We start from the raw sequence: 17051 nt of genomic DNA, 5'->3' as shown, positions 1-17051 counted from the left end.
TGCACTGATGCCAACTATACGCACTCTACATGTAAACCCGGCATTATAGTACGGTTTGCGCGAATTTCGTGTATAATATCAATATCAACATTTATGAAACATCATCGTTCCAACCCCCAATCCTATATAGGCTTAAAATTATAAATTCGAAAAAATATTGATAATTACTAAAATGCCCAGCCATCTAGAAAAAAGCATATGCAACATGCATGCATCTCGTTCAATCAAGGATTTACAATACACAAACTATTTCATACAATTATCCGTTGAACCTACGAATCTTTGCTTTTAATTAAAATAAATTGATTTAAAAAATACACTTTATCTTTTTCATGAATTTTCATGCATTATGTTCATGAAAAGGGTTAAGACATAATTTCCACCAATGATTTGTGTTACGATTACAGCGTAACCACATTAATATGAAATCTATAAATTTTTCATGAATACAGATAAAAGATAAAAGATAACATTCTTTTTTTTTAAACATAGATATACTCAAATATTCGGAAAAAAAGGTTCATCTGCTTAAATTACACGAAGGTATTTTAAAAGGAGAGAATCAATACTCTATTTCTTATTGTTAATGGAGAGAAGTGGGTTATCGCTCTTTACACAGACACGGGAACAAAAGATCATCAAATCTATTTGGTGATATTTTCAGTTCATGACCATTTCATATATACAATCATCTCTTATTTCTTATTCCTTCATTTTTTTGTATCGTTTGTAAGAGAGAGTCGCTTTCTTTACCTCAGAATATGCATACCTTTTTCGTAATTCCTATAAAATATTACTTCCCTTTTTTAATGATTTTCCAATAAAATAATCATTTAATTTTTTCCTCAAAAAGCGCTCTACATTATATTCAGTAGAGGGTGTGGGGGAGGTTCCATGTTTCGTAAATTTACTACGAAAATTTAATAAACTTGAGTTTTTAAGGTAGGGGCTCCGGACTCCCCCCCCCCCCCCCCCCCCCCCCAAATCCCCGCATGATTTGTATTCAATGTTTTTCCAATAATGATTTGAAATCAAAGCGAGCAATTTCTACGTGAAATGTCGACAGATTGTACAGCACAGATTTCAAGGTCATATAGCATCTTTCATTAATGTATTTGACACATAGTTAAATAAAAGGGTCATTGTATCTTACACCTTTTCTTTTCTATTTATTTCTGGGCGTTCTAAGCAGTTCTCTAAATATTGACCCACACGCCAACCCCCCAGTCCACGATTTAGAGCTGTGCTCTCTGGCAGGCATACATGGTAGGGGACTTTCTATAGAAGCTTTTAATTTTTCAGGTATACGTCCATTAAAATCTCACCCTGAAAGAATAAGTCAATTAGCGGCTGGAGGTTCGGAGTAGTGCGTTTTCGTCCACAATGACTTTGGTCTGACGGTGGGTGTTGATATTCGCAGTTGTTTTTACACTATCCATAAGACACGGTCATCATGAGTATTTTAGCGCCTTACTATACAGCTGTCAGTGGGTCGGCAGCAATGAGAATCATCGTTGTTTTTACATTTGATGTTTGAGAAAATAAGCACATCTATTTGTCTTGGTTGATCTCTCGCAAATAAATACTGAATGCGCACAAAAGGTCATTATTTTCTATTGAATGAAATGTTTTTTTAGAAATCAGTAAAAATATTGTCCTTTACAAAAATTTAGATTATTGGGAATCAAAATTTGCACATGACAAAATTTTGATTCCCATTAATCTAAATTTTTGTAAAGGACAATATTCTTGGAAAATAACTCAATATTTTAAACCAATGTCTGTTACGCTTTTTAATATAATGAATTTCTAATCGTTTTCATTATTTAGTTTTATTTTCTCATTTTGAAATCTTTCTTAGTAAAGCTACACCCCCTTTATATTTTCTTTTCCTTCCTTCTGTTTTTCAATATGACATGTATGAATCGGTATAAAAATATAAGATGTGGACAGTGCACAAATATGATTTTACTATCTGCAACATTTCAGAAAGAGAGAGAGAGATTACTGTGTCCATTTATAAACAAATGGATATAAAATACACATACAAGCATGCACATATATGTAAATAGTGCATAGCTGTTGGTAAATAATTTACATTTTCAGCGAGGTACAATAAAATGAAGGTTATGAGGGTAGCGATCATTGCAGAAAAAAATTACATAATCTTCTACTAAAGGCCTATCGCGGGTTACGTATTTCTTCATAGATATATAGAGGCTCAGTTGTCGGATAGTGGAGTTCTTTACCATTTCGGCATGATCTTATGTGTATTTCTGTGTATTACAATTAAAACATACTCTGAAAAACCCTGTTTTAATCATGTAAAAAAAAAGTCCATTCAATGTACATGTAGATTTAAAAAATTACTTATTTTAAACTTTTTAAACATAATGAAAACGGGGATTTTTCGATGAATGTTTTATTGCAATACACAGAAATACACATTGGAATACCAATTTTAATCATTGGTATGGCAAGGCACTTTGAATTACACACTTTGAAAAAAATATTTTAAAGTGCGTTAAATTTGGACCAAGTTAACCCACTTTGAAAAATGTTTTCAAAGTGCGTTAAGATGGTACATCAACATTTTTTAGTATCGACACTCTTAACGCACTTTGAAAAAATATGTATAAATCACAAATTCTGGAATCGAATTTCTTTGTTGATAGTATGATGATTTGTTTACTTTGGTGAATCTATAATTTACCGTATTTGAGAACGGGGATGGGGGTTGGGTGGGGTTCACCAAAGATACCGGTCAATCAGCAGTGCATCATTTACTTGATTACAGGAAGATGGACCCCTGACCCTCATCACATTATGTTTATTTACAAGCACATGCAATAAGCCAGTTGAAATATGTTATACATTGATCTCTATTATCAATATATACAAATCATATTCGTTCTGGCATAGCTCAATACTCCAGATAAGAAGTTAATTTGCAGCATACTCAAAATAGTAAAATGCAGTTGCTAAGCTATGAAGTGTGTGTCATATTTGGATTATTCAAATCTCCCGAATTATTTTGTGTGTGTAAATTGTCGATATTGTCTTATGAGAAAAAAAAATCTCATATAGAAACTGTTTATCAAGTTAGCTGAGCATTCAATTGGTTAAATTCTTGTTTAAATTAAGCTACACAAGGTTCAAACAATCATTTATTGTATATAAAAATATAAATTATTTTTACTAAACCCTTAACATTTTTTTTTCAAAGTGCGTTGATATCGACGATATCATCGCACTTTAAAAAAAAATATTTTTTTTTTAACTTTACTTCTTACATTGAAATTTTGGTAAATCATTCAAACTGCAAAAAAAAAAGACCAAAAACATTCTGTACATAAAAATCAAATTACTCTGCAATACAATGAGGAGTCCGTTGAGCACACGGACAGTGTCCGAGACTTGCGTTGAGATGTCCGATAGTCCGCTGTTCTTTGTGTGGATGTGTTAAGGCGTACATAGGGCGTGGGTACACTACGGGGCGAGTTCTAGTCAATGATGTAACGTGGCACGGGCTAGACAGGCTTTGGCTTCAGGTGACGGCGCCACCCCGTGCAATAAATACGTCATCCTTGCTGCAGTGGAGAGATAGCATTTTGTTTATCTTTCTGGCCTTAGATTCATTGATATACCTGTATTTATTGCCTGCACTCAGACTGAGGTAACCCAGACTGAATATGATTATGTTTACATAAGATGTTTACATATGATCAGTTTGTTTAATGTTGGTTTGAGGATGTCCACTAATAGCAATATTTAGAGGGTTTAGAATACACAATAAACAAATGTAAAATATTAAGAACTCAATGCACCTATTGTGTATCACAAATCAGAGAAGAAGGGTGCACAACACAATCTACGCTTAGTGATACAAACATTATCGATGGGGGTCCAAATATTGATGTCCCTGCTTTTGCGAAAGGTAACGGAAGATGGCCATTGCCCCCGGCCTTGGTGAGACGTGGGAACCGCAACAGGTCTAGTGAAGCCGAAAATGACCAACTCTCTCCAATTGTGTGTTGATCTTTGTCAATTAGTAAATCCTTCCGTTTAATTCCTTATGCAAATAAATTGAGAGTTATTATCTGCTTAAAAGGCTGGTCCTCTATATGTTGTAATTTGGAAGTAACAAAGGCCCAAATGAACACTTCGTATTGGACGCCGGGGCCTCTTGCAGGTGTGAGAGAACAGTTTTGGAAAAGTCTGATTGAATCCAAACATATGACATCATCACGGCAAAAACCTGGCTTTTCAGGAACGTTTAATTTCAAAGAGTGATAAATTTCCCAGGCCATGGAATGGCTACGTGTTTTGAATTTCATCATTGACATTTTCTGCAATTTCTTTACAAAATAATAATTAAATCATTATCTGTAAAGGGTTAAGCGTTGATGAGTCACTTTGAGAATCTAAGACCAATGGACCGGCTATTACAATATAGTCAACCACTACGGCAAGACATAGTTTTAAGACTAATTCTAAAAAAAAAATAGAGGCACAATTTTTCAATTATTAGACTCTTATTATTTTGTTGTTTTCAATTTTAAATAAAATTTCTATTTTCAGCACAAACACACAGCGCTTTTATTTTCATATGTACATAAAAAAAAAAAGCAATCGGCAAATATTCTATACCGTTCCTAGTATCTGAACCATTAGTGGCACCCATTAGTGATTCTATTCCAGGAAAGGAATTTGAATTGGAAATATTATTGTATTTTCAATGTCAAGTTTTTATGTTATTATCCAGATATTATATTGCTTGTTTCGTGCAATTGTAATGATTGAATTTTCCATATTAAAAAATGCGAGGAGTTTAAAAAATATAATATGGTAGGAGCAACTTGATACTCAAAATTTAAGTGTCGACAGTGCAATTCTTCCATCCAGTACGCGTATATTAATTCCAAACCTTGGAAATAAGTTATAATAAGAGAAAAATAAAAGACTGATTCTTGTCAGTAAGGGTTCAATCTTTCCGGGGGCCAATTTTGACATGTGTTTTGTAGTGCATGGTACAAAGGGGATTAATTCTGGTCGGTCTTTGAACATCGATTGCCGATTTGTCGCTAAATAGTCCTTCTCAATCCGCAGTCAAAATATTGTTGCAAGCATTAAGACTAACTGGTCCAAACCCATTAGCGGGAGGGACATTCCGTTTCAATGTCGAGTGGAAATCGAAGTACATGAATTGACGTTGTAAAAACATATTACGGACAATGAGTATAGATGATGCGGTGCTTTGTGGTCCATTGTGTGCGCGCCGGTAAATCTTGTACTAGGATTAAATATGGGCTAAATTACTTTTAATTAAATCCTGCTTGAAATAAAATCGTCATTTTAATCATTTCTTAGCTTTGTGATATAAGGTACAACTCTGACGTATCTTTTTTACGCCTATATATACATGTATTTATAATATTGCAGTAATGAGTGCTAGACAAGTATTAGACTTTGTATTTACTTACAGTAGAAAATTTGATATTGGTATCAAAGGTATATTTACCCGATTAACAAGACGAATCAAACACCATGTATACTGCAGACAGAAAATTACAATGGATGGGGTGGTATCGAAAATAATCTTAAACATATACGGCGATGAGAAATTTTTCATATTAAATAATAAGTAAACAACTGAAGTTTTCAAGTAATAGTATGCAGATGTGCACACTTCTGAAATCGAGGCGCAATATACACAGTTATGAATGTACATGGTATTTTGTAAACGCCACAAGTCATAACTTTAAAATTCTTTCGAACAGTGATACGGATGGTTCGAGAATTGTGATTAGGTTCAACATCATGTAGGCCTATATCACGAAGCGAGGATTTGATCATACAATAGTTCGAAACCGGAACTATGACATCATGGGTCACTAATTCTATACTGATGCATGTATGGTGGCGCAATATAGTAAATAACACTACGATAGGATATGAGTGGTTACGCAATTATGAATATAAATATTTAAGATATATTTATGAATTGTATCTATATATGAATAGTATATTTTCAAAAACTTCATTGTAACTATCAACGATCGAAAATTCGGGCGTATAACCCAACAATCGAAAATTCTTGCATTTGAGTTTTTTTTCCATATAATTCAAAAAGACTCCAAAATACAATTTAAAAATAGATCAATAATAAGACTTCAGATATTGATCTTAAACAAATAAAAAATTCAAAAACTCATATATATTTTTTATTTTGTTGGAATCCGCGTGGTTTTTAAAAGATCGATTGCTACATAATAATGATGTACCGGAACTTTTCTCAAAAGCTAGCTGCAGTTTGGTTATTTCGTTGTAATTATTTAATAATCCACAAGTTCTAGTTCGTTTTCCGTTTTTATGCCCTGATTACGGGTAGGGTTTTTTTCTTACCTGTACAGATCACCAGAACAATTGAAGAGCAAATAGTTCATGAGATTAAAAATACATATTTTGTAACCAATATTCTGATTTAAATCTATTATTTGGGTGGTTGGGACAATTCAATTTACCAATTTCCAGTATTTTCTCACGGAACACAAAATATGATGTATTACTGAGTTTGCCATTTGTAAGATACAATGCATGTTTACCCCCCCCCCCCCCCCCCAAAAAAAAATAAACTCCTTTTCGATCACCAACTTGAATATAATATATGTCTACCCCAAATGTCTCAAAAAGTGTTTGAAACTTTTATTCTTATTCTTTTAAAAACGCGCCGACCTTTTGTGCAAAATGAAATGGAAAAACTTTGTTAATTTAAGGTATCTCCTTTTTGATTCATAAGATGATATATTATCAAATTAGATAGGTCGAGGTTAGTTTTGAATCTACTGTCAGAAAATTCGTTTATATTTGCTCTTCCATTTTGCGCTAAAGATAGATGGTCATTTTTTTCTAATAAAAACTGGCCAATTCATATCCGGTATTGAAAAAGAGATTATCTCGATTAAATGTGGACAAACCAAAAAGACTTGAGATTCCAGCGAACACCTGGACTATCCAAAGAAAACGCGTTACTTAATATTTAATTGACCTATTGTCCACGTCAAGGCTGATGGCAATCGAGCAGTTCTATCCCTCGAAAGTGCTACCAATTGGTCAGCAACAAACCAAGTCATTATTTTTCTAAGTGTTTATTCCAGTACAGCGAGAAATACCTCTTTAAACCAACATATTTCTGATTAATGGTGAAAATATTTTAACATGGATACATAAAGGCTATGATCACTCACTCTAAATCTTTGAGGAGAAGTGGTTTGGTCAGGACACTTCTGCGATAATGCAAATTTTAAAATCAAACATATAATCGTAAGCCTCTGTTAGTCTTTCGGATTGCTCCGTGATGCTGCCATGAGCAGGAGAGTCCTTCCTGTATACCGGAGACTTTTAATTACGAACTAGAACTGTTTGTAGAGGTGCCCGATGATAGGAATTGAACACCTGGGCACAATACACAGAATACCTCAGGAATGGCCGGACAATTGTGTACAGCTATACTGTCTGTTTGGTTGGTTTGTTAAAATGGCGAGATTAATCAGAGAATAAACAAAACGCTAATCTGTCTCTTGTCGTACTGCATTAGTTACTGTAATAGGTATTTTCGTGTAACGAACTTATGTAATGAAGTTTTAGACTTGTACATGTATAGGAAGTGAACCACTAGTTACCCAGTAAATGAAATTCTGTCATTGCAAATGCATTGGAATGGGCATATGTACATGTATATAAAAACTATATATACGATTGTTTGTTGCTTGCAATACACGATTTCCATGACCCTCATCTCAGCTTCCAGTACCAAGGAACCTATAAATTTTACAATTGACTTGTACAAGATATTTAAAAAAAAAACGCTTGTTACTTTTGGGTGTTTATGAATATGTGGACCCCCCCCCCCCAAAAAAAAAAAAAAATAATAATAATAATAATAATAAATAAATAGATAAGAATGCTCAGTTCCTTTTTTAATGAGAAAACATCTTTGAATTTCTCACAGCCACATCTGAAAAAAGAAATGGATTTAATTTTGGTTTTTTTTTTAATAATTATTTTCGCTATATAATTGATATTTTTCACATTATTATGGCGCTGCTAATCCTCATTATAAAAGCAGCGGTCTTTTTAATGTTAACAACATTTGCATACCTATCTACAGATTATGACCCCACTACGCCGACAAACGACAATAAACAATGCAATATATAGTGTGGGATTAAATTATTTAACAAAAAATTGAAAGAGAGAGTGAATGTTTATTCAGATTCGAATAAACGGTTTAGGGACCTTAAAATCGAGTTTCACTCAATTAATCGATGCTTAATTGGATTAATTACACTTAACGGTTTTACAGGTGACAAAATGCTGGCGGACTCTTTGATCTTGGTCTATCCAATAAAGAGGCGGGCTGATCCACCGTTGTTTTCTTATCTAATACTATTAAAACATAATTGATATCTTATAAGAAATGTCTGAAATTTTATCCACAATCAAGGTTTATCAACTAATGATTATTATTAGTAGTTGTATCTGATTAACGACAGAGAAATCCGTACAAGAATTTTAGGATTTAAGACATTCTGTTTAGATCATTCTGATTTCATTTAAAATATATATATATATTTTTCCCGTATTTTTTGTTCAAGTGACATAGCCATAAAATGACTCAACATACCCGTAATCCCTAAAATTGTCTGATGGTGGGAGAAGATTTGTTTCCTTGTGGCTGCCTGTCAAATTTCACATCTAGCTGCCTTTTTTAATTCGTCTGCCCCGGGGCCGCGTATTGCAAGTAACGCTCGGAAAAATCGCAAAACAGATAATTGAAATCTTTTGGTAACCTGTCAATCTTTGGAAATGATCAGGTGTAGATAACAAAAGACATCATGTAAGTGTTCATTATCCTCGTCAGATGTCATCGTGGCCCGGAATGGTGACCACGCTGACATCTTGTTACGGCTGACATCTTGTTCATCGGTGGCGAAATTCTTCAATTAAAAATATTCTTGTTTTGTGTGCATGATACTTTTATTTAGTTTTTGAAAAATGCGATAAATTGATAGTTTAATGAGAATTTTAGAGAAAAAATATATACATATATTGGGTACTTTCCGAATAGTATACAATTTCTATAAAACACAATATGTACATGTATCTACAGAGTCCAAGGTCCAAAGAAAGGCCGCGGGTTCAAAATATCATTTGGGAAATACCGATCTTTGCCTTAGCTAAGATTTTTTTAAAAATTATACTTTTGACATACTTATGTATTTCACACATGAAACTTTTTTGTAAAAAAAAGTTTTTTAAAAACTCTTACAAGAAATAAATAATTAAAAACAACCAAATCATGAGAGAAAGGAAACGAACGAATGCAAAAGTAGTAGATTATCTGTCTTTCTGTGAAAATAAAGTCAAGAAAATAAACTTCAATAATCGTTAACACAAATAAACACCAACATTCTAATCCCATTATGTATGGTTTTTGTAGGGCTGTTGGGGGAGATAATCCCGTTACGTAGGAACTGCCGTTCTCTTTGAACGGAGCCGACCTTATGAACAAACCAACGGAATCCCACCACCAAATCCCCTCAACAACTTCTCTCAATATTGATGCAGTCTTTAAGACGGTTGTTTCTTGATTAATTCTACCATTGGTTATATAATCTGTGTTGTTAGAAGTGAATGTGATTACGTCTAGTCTTAATTACTAAAACAAACAAGTAATCAGGGACCAGAAAACTAATTTTATTTAACTTTTACATTATTCGATTCATTCGATCTCAATATAAATAAAATTTACCCGTTAATACTAAATTTTAACAAGCTGGGTTTTTTTTTTGGTCCAAAATATAGCAATTATCAGAATTGTTTATAGTAGATGTATAGTTTAGTTTATCAGTTATCGTTATTTAAAGCAATATGAACTGTATTTTTTTTAAAATTTTATTTTGCTGCAAAAACCTGCTAGTACGATAAGTCTCCATGTAACTTAAACTTTTATAATAAATCAGACTTTAAAACATCATTAATTTTTGTCAAAAGAAAGATTTCTTTTCTAGGGAATACCGGTATATGGCAGATCAATTTTTGACCAGGACGACAATAATTCAATTTTGCTCCAATTAAGGCTTCTTGACGGCTTTTCCCACATAAATATGGCTTATAGAAATTTAAAAACTATGATATTTTTTGGTCATTTAAGTGGAAAATAACATTTTTGTAGAAAAAACAAATTCAAAATGATAATTGCAGCTCATAGTATATATAGCTTTGGAATCTTTGGACCTCTAAACATTTGGATATTAGTAACTTGTTTCAATTCATGTAAACAATTACTACTTTACAAACCGCTAGATTTCGCCCACAAACTCAGTAGAAAAAATATTTAAACAGAAGATATGTTTGAATAATGTATATCAGAAAAGTTAATTAAAGATATATTTGAAAGTATGCATGCAGAAATTTACAAATTATATAAACTGACTTGCAAGTCAAAGGGACCGGGTGCAAATTATTAGTTTTCATATAAATTGCATTGCAAATATCATATGTACACAATGTCATTATAATAAACAATTATATTTACTTCATAGAAAATTCGAAATGCTTTGAAACCTCATGTAATGAACGTAAATATGATATGAATATACATGGCACAGAATGTTTTAGTCAGAACAAAACTTTTATGGCTCTGTTTGCATGGTACACATAAAGATGGGTTTTACATGTAGACAAAAATATGTACGTTTTCAATATTAAAATGAGATAAAAAAATAAGAAAAAAGAGAGAGAGATGTGAGCAAGATGAACTGTTGACAAAATAAGTTCACTTTCATCTAAAATAATTACAACAATTTTTGGATGAAATCTTATGATCTGTTTTGGACAATATGTATGATAATAAATATTTTATGGCAAGTGTGTTCTTGTAGCTTCCATGTCGGAAAATTTTCCATACTTTTGTTTACAGACATTTTTATATAGTAGCCGATCCAGATCATATTTTATTATCGAATTTATTATCGAATTTATTATCGAACCTAAGGGATATTCATCTTTTGCTAAGTTATCGAATATTTATTTGATTGTATTAGAATTAACATGAAGACTTATTTGCGTAAAAATAATGCATTAAATCAAGTGTTCCACTTATAATTTATTGTAGAAAATTCGAGTTAAATTCGGACGAGTAAAGTCTGTCGTGGATGTGGTGAATATTGCAGATAAAGATACATGTATAAGTATAGGACTGGAAATCAAAATTCCTCAAGTAAAAATCGTGAATGAATGGAATATAGCTTTGGGTTGAGAATTTATAAAGTGGGATGAGATTTTAATAACATTGGTTTAATTTTTCGTTTATTATTGCTTGTGACTACAAAAACACGCGCCAAACGACAAATACTCACGTCCAAATAATGACACTTAACAAAAACATATCGGTCAAAATTACTAGTCTTAAACATATATTGAAATAAAAACATTAAACATTGAATCTGTTGTTTGCAAACATTTGTATTTCTTGTCATGTATTTTCTCAGCAATTTTCCTTCTTAGTTGCTTCTGTAATCAGTATGCAAACAGTTTAGATCTTGTGGGAGGAGTTAAATCTACTCTTCCTTTCAAAAACAAATTAGTGATTTCACGGAGGGTTGGTTTTCATGTCCTTTTCGTATCCAGGGGCGATTTTTCATTCAACTTTCACTGACCGTTAATCTCTTTACAAAGCACTAGTTAAAGTCAATTAGCTTATAAAAACACGATTGTGGACCAAAACTGACCAATCAGAGCGCGTTCTCGGACCGGCCTTTATATTCTCGGAATACTAAAAAACAGACATGTTCGGCGATAAATCATAGGTTTACGGTAACCTTTCCAGAGAAAACATTGACTTTTCGAATTCTCATATCACAAGTAAAATATTTTCCAACGGAGAGATAATATTAATTTTGATTGAAGCCTGACTTGACGAATACTATGATAGAGAACAACGGTGCAGTTCTAGGCGGCCACGACATGGAGGATAAATCATCGTGTATGATGGCCTCAGCCTCCCACCTGATGCCCACACCCCCGGGGATGTACGGAGCCATGCCGCCCCACAGCATGGCCGAGGACGACCAGGCCAACAGAAACCTAAAGTCTGACCACAGCGACTCGGACATCCCGGACGACGTCAACTCCCCGGAGTCGGACATGGACGAGTATGACATGAAATACTCCGGAACCTCCACGCTTTCTCAGCAGAAGAGGAGATTTGCCGATGTCAAACCGCCGTATTCCTACATCGCTCTAATTACAATGTCCATTGAAAGTTCAACCTCTGGAATGATGACGCTCAATGAGATCTACGCTTTCATAATGAACCGTTTTCCTTATTTCAAAGACAACCAACAGCGGTGGCAGAACTCCATTCGTCACAACCTTTCCTTGAATGATTGTTTTGTGAAAATTCCAAGAGCCCCCGGCCGACCAGGGAAAGGAAATTACTGGGCCCTCCACCCGGGCTGCGGTGACATGTTTGGCAATGGAAGCTTTCTCAGACGAGCAAAGAGATTCAAGATTCAGCGTCAAAAGCGCGAGGACCCGGCTCATGTTCAACATGTGAACTCTTACGGACACTTCAGTCTCTATGGCTCTCCCTCCGGTTACAAGCCCTACCCTCCGTTCAACTCCATGGCTCTATCTGCGTTTTCTCAGGGATTGCCACAACCACAGCAATACGGCTTGCCGTCCAAACCTGACTCGTGGAATACCTCGGCCCCCGGTGGATACAACCCTTACTACAACACGCCAGGTATGAACATGAACATGAACTCCACGCTAGGGTCGTCCTTGGGATCGTCCCTCGGTGGATCCTACCTCCCTGCCTCCCAGGTTCCGTCCGTCCCTCCGTCCTCGGGATCCCTAGCGGGCTACTCCTCCCTGCCCCCACCCTCCACCTACTGTGGATCGCAGTACACGGGTCTCCAGCGACTCCAGACCGCCCAGTGATTTTCGTCTCGAAACATTCATTTGTGATACTTTGTGATATCCATATAGTCATTTCAATGGAGAATGTTGTCTCAAACACTCAGATTTATTTTCGGTGAATATATTGAACGGTCTTTTTGTGTGTATTTTAGTGCTACATGTATGTTAATTAATTCATTTGTAAAAAAAATATTTGTAAATATCAAAATGTACATAACTAGAACAATGTGCACAGATATACGCAATTTGTTGTTATATACTGATGTAAATATGGTATGTGTATGTGTGTGTATGCTTGTTTGTGTGTAAAAAGCTGAAATGGAGACCGAGAATCTCAAGAATAGTGCAATAAAAATAGATTTTTGCAGAAATAAATCAACAAAAAACTATAATGATGTGTTTTCTTAATTTCTCTATTTGATCATATTTAACTCATCGAATCTTGATGGAATACCTAGTATGTTTAATATAACAAAGGAGAGGGGGGGGGGTGCATGTTCGAGGACGGCCATTTCGATCACTTCTCTTTTGATATTGCGTTAAATTCCTCAGATATTTTAATTTACGCAAGCCGTCATTGGTCGCCAATATTTCCACAAAAGAACACCAGAATACACCAATTTACAAATAATACACCCCCAATTCAATTTTAATCAATAATAAAAAAAATGTATTCATTATTCTTTCCGGTGTTGAAAGGGCAATCATTGGTGAATTATCGTGATTATATGGTGAATTCTTTCTTAATAACTTCATCAAAAGAAAACATTGACAGAAGCACAATCAGGACCAGGGCTGTATGTCCGGTGTTGGACGTTTTATTTGCTGGCCAAATAGACAGAAATAGTGGAATGTTTACCCTACCCGAGATACAAAAATGGCACTCAACAGGTGCCAACAAGTAAAAGAAGCGTGGGCCCTCCCTGTATCCGATACTTACTTTTACATATATCATAAAAAATCTCATCGAACCCCCCCCCCCCCCCCCCCGATTTTTTTTTTTCAATTCGCATTTTTTTTAGACTGTGATTTATTTTAGTGTAATAATTTACAAACAAAACGCAGTACACTCACTCTTGGTTAGTATCATTAGTGTATAAAAAAATCGGATCTTTATAATCAATTTGATGGACGGGTGCATAGTATATATGTACTATTTTATTACTGTTAGAGTACCTGATTTACCATTGCTGACTTTCTAGATTCAATATTGGCAAATCGTAAACGATCTCTCTTCCCAGTGGTAAAAATATTGATAGACGACCATACAGAAAGACTGTTCTCCATAAAAATTAGACACAGATTTGTAGCAGTAATATAATCGGTAAAGAAAGAGCAGTTTCAAGCAGACAGTGGCGTGTTTTTCCACAGCCTTTGTCATATTTGTACTGTTTTCCCAGTTCCTACGGCCATTCTTTAAGTCTTTCACTGGATATTTTCCAAAGCTTTGACTAAAAACCCCATGCAGGACTTCATTATGGAATTAAAAATAAAAGATAAAACCATTCCTGTGTCAACAAAATTAAGCATGTAAGTCCCCCTATAAATATTTTATCAAGAGATCGCACTTGAATTCTTTTAAGGCATTTCAGAAAGTGGTGAGTGTCTTAATGTTCTGCAATAGTAATTGAAGTTATAAATTCCGAGACGGATTCTGTTCTGTGTGAAGTGAAAAGGTTCCCTCGCCGCGATCTATGGCGTGCAAATTCCACCCGATATTATTAGTGGATCGAAATTTTACAACAAATAAATTATATAAAACCTCCTGGAAAAAAATTTATATGTATCTTGTTTACATTTTTGATGGACAAAAAAATCACTAAATAAATATTTTTGTGCCAGTAGATAATTAGATCAATAATACGTAATTTGTAGGTAGTTAATCTGTTAATCTGCTGTCGTTGTCTTTCAGTATGTCAGCACAGATTAGATCACAGATCTCCCTGCCCCGCCCGCGGGCACCCTGTCAAGGCATCACCAAAGTTAATTAAAAAATATTTTCGCTCTTTTTTTTTTTAAACAAAAACATTTGGAATGTTAATCTAAAATGCCGCAATATATATACAACACTCTAGCTCATCTAAAAAAATTAAAATTATTCAAATAATAGGACGTATTTACTACCAAATGACGAAAAAAAGAAAAGAAAAAGAAGCAAAAAAAAAAAAAAAAAAAAGAAAGAAATAAAATTGAAATTTCAAACGGCTTTTATTTGGTGTAAATACAGATAACACGATCAAATAAAGTGTGTTTTTACACTATTTTTTTTTTTTTTTACGAAAAATAGATTATATAGTCATGTTCAAAGTTTGATGACTATTTTTGTAAAAAAAAAAAAATTGCATTGACACATAAAATTCGATAAAAATGTATTTACTCAAAACACATATTTGAAAAGGACACCCCGCCACAAATGATCTTTGGACGTCTGGTGGTTTAGTTATGCCTTCACACGACCGATAGTGCGATACTCATGTGTCTTAAACAATAAAATGGTTTTTTTTTGTTTCATGCGGGTATGAAGGTAGTGGCCAGAAATATGCAATATGTCTATAGTATAGCAGTCCATAAATATGAACTTTTTCCTGCAATGTTTTCTACTCTCAATGCTCGAATGATGCACCACAGAAAATATTTCATCATTTATATTTACCTTTAAATCATTTAATAAATTATCCAAAAATTATTTTTTTTTTACATTTACCTATAAATCATTCAATCAATTATTCATAAAAATTTTTTTTTTTAAAGTATACGTAAATTATTGTCGATTAAAACGTTATACAGAAGAAACATCTAATCTTCTATATATGTATTATATTGTTTATAACCAAGAACCATATGATTCATGGGTTTATTATATATACATAAGTAAAGTAGACATTTTTTTTAAAAACATTACAATCTTAGACTAGTCTGCGGGTGCACATAGCAGTGTGCAAAAGTAAACAGGATAATGAAGAGTATATTCTCAAAACAAAAACAATAGTTATATTTTCATCGTAATTTTGACCATTTATAAAGGTATTTGACGAAATTACACAACTCTTTGATATCCTTTGTTGAGAGTAAGTGAATGAGTTTAAAGACAGAATGCTTTTCATAATGATATTTTTTTTTTTGCATACATCTTTCTTATTTCTTTATAAAATGGACAGATTAAAATAAAATGGAACTCATCTTCAATCTGTGATAGTGAACATAGTTTACAAAAGTTTGCCATAATAACTAGTCTACTTGAAAGTCCGTTCTAGTCGTCCATGTATTTCGTGCTTTTGATTGTTTGGTAAGTTTGCAGTAATTGTTGCAACTGGGGGAATATTTCCAATTTTTGCGTTATCCTATTAAATGTCAACCCTCACTTGCATATTTAAAGAATAAGACATCATTCCTTGCGTATTATGGGGTGATCAAATACGGTCGGAGTCATCAAATCCAATAAAGCCCGAAGGGCTGTGATTTGAACATGTATGACCGTATTTAATCACCTCAAACTATTAAAATTTCAATTCAATTCATTTATGCTCTCAAAACCACGTAAACGATACAAGAGGTACTACATAAAATGTGTATAACATATTTACATATATACAAACAGAGAATGGTTCCTTATTACTTATATTGATTAGCCCCCCCCCCCCCCCCCTATTGTTCAATTAAATATTAAATTATTGACATTTTTACGTTATTTTCAATTCGTATAAATATAAAAACCCCGTCTTGTACCCAATCCGCAGCAGTGATTTAAACTTTATATTCTTATCATGTTTTATGTGAAAAGAAAAGAAAAATACTTGGTGGAGTCGATCCAGCGACCGCAAAATCAAAAAGACCTCCGCGTTTACACTAGGCCACGCATATATTATACACAAATGCTCAAATATCCGATTTTTTTTATCGCATGCTAATTATTCCCTAACAAAACCCGACTCCTTTAACCTACAATTGTTGTGTAATTTGCGTTTCTTTACATATGTTAACAAAATATGTGATGTCTAGTAGATAAACTATCTTTATCGAATGACTATAGTTTACGAACAGTAAACAGTAAACTATAGTTAACG

The 17051-nt window shown here is 33.7% G+C and overlaps 1 protein-coding gene across 1 annotated transcript; it reads left to right on the top strand.

Moving 5' to 3' along the window:
• Window positions 1-11848: 11848 nt before the first annotated feature.
• Window positions 11849-13368, top strand: LOC105338027 (forkhead box protein B1). Its single transcript, XM_011442996.4, has one exon. The coding sequence runs from the start codon at window positions 11992-11994 to the stop codon at window positions 13006-13008; it is 1017 nt and encodes a 338-aa protein (XP_011441298.1). The 5' UTR covers window positions 11849-11991; the 3' UTR covers window positions 13009-13368.
• The last annotated feature ends 3683 nt before the right edge of the window (window positions 13369-17051 follow it).

The sequence above is a fragment of the Magallana gigas genome, chromosome 6 (assembly GCF_963853765.1).
Source record: "Magallana gigas chromosome 6, xbMagGiga1.1, whole genome shotgun sequence".
NCBI lineage: Eukaryota > Metazoa > Mollusca > Bivalvia > Ostreida > Ostreidae > Magallana > Magallana gigas.
This window is presented reverse-complemented; position numbering and strand designations above follow the sequence as displayed.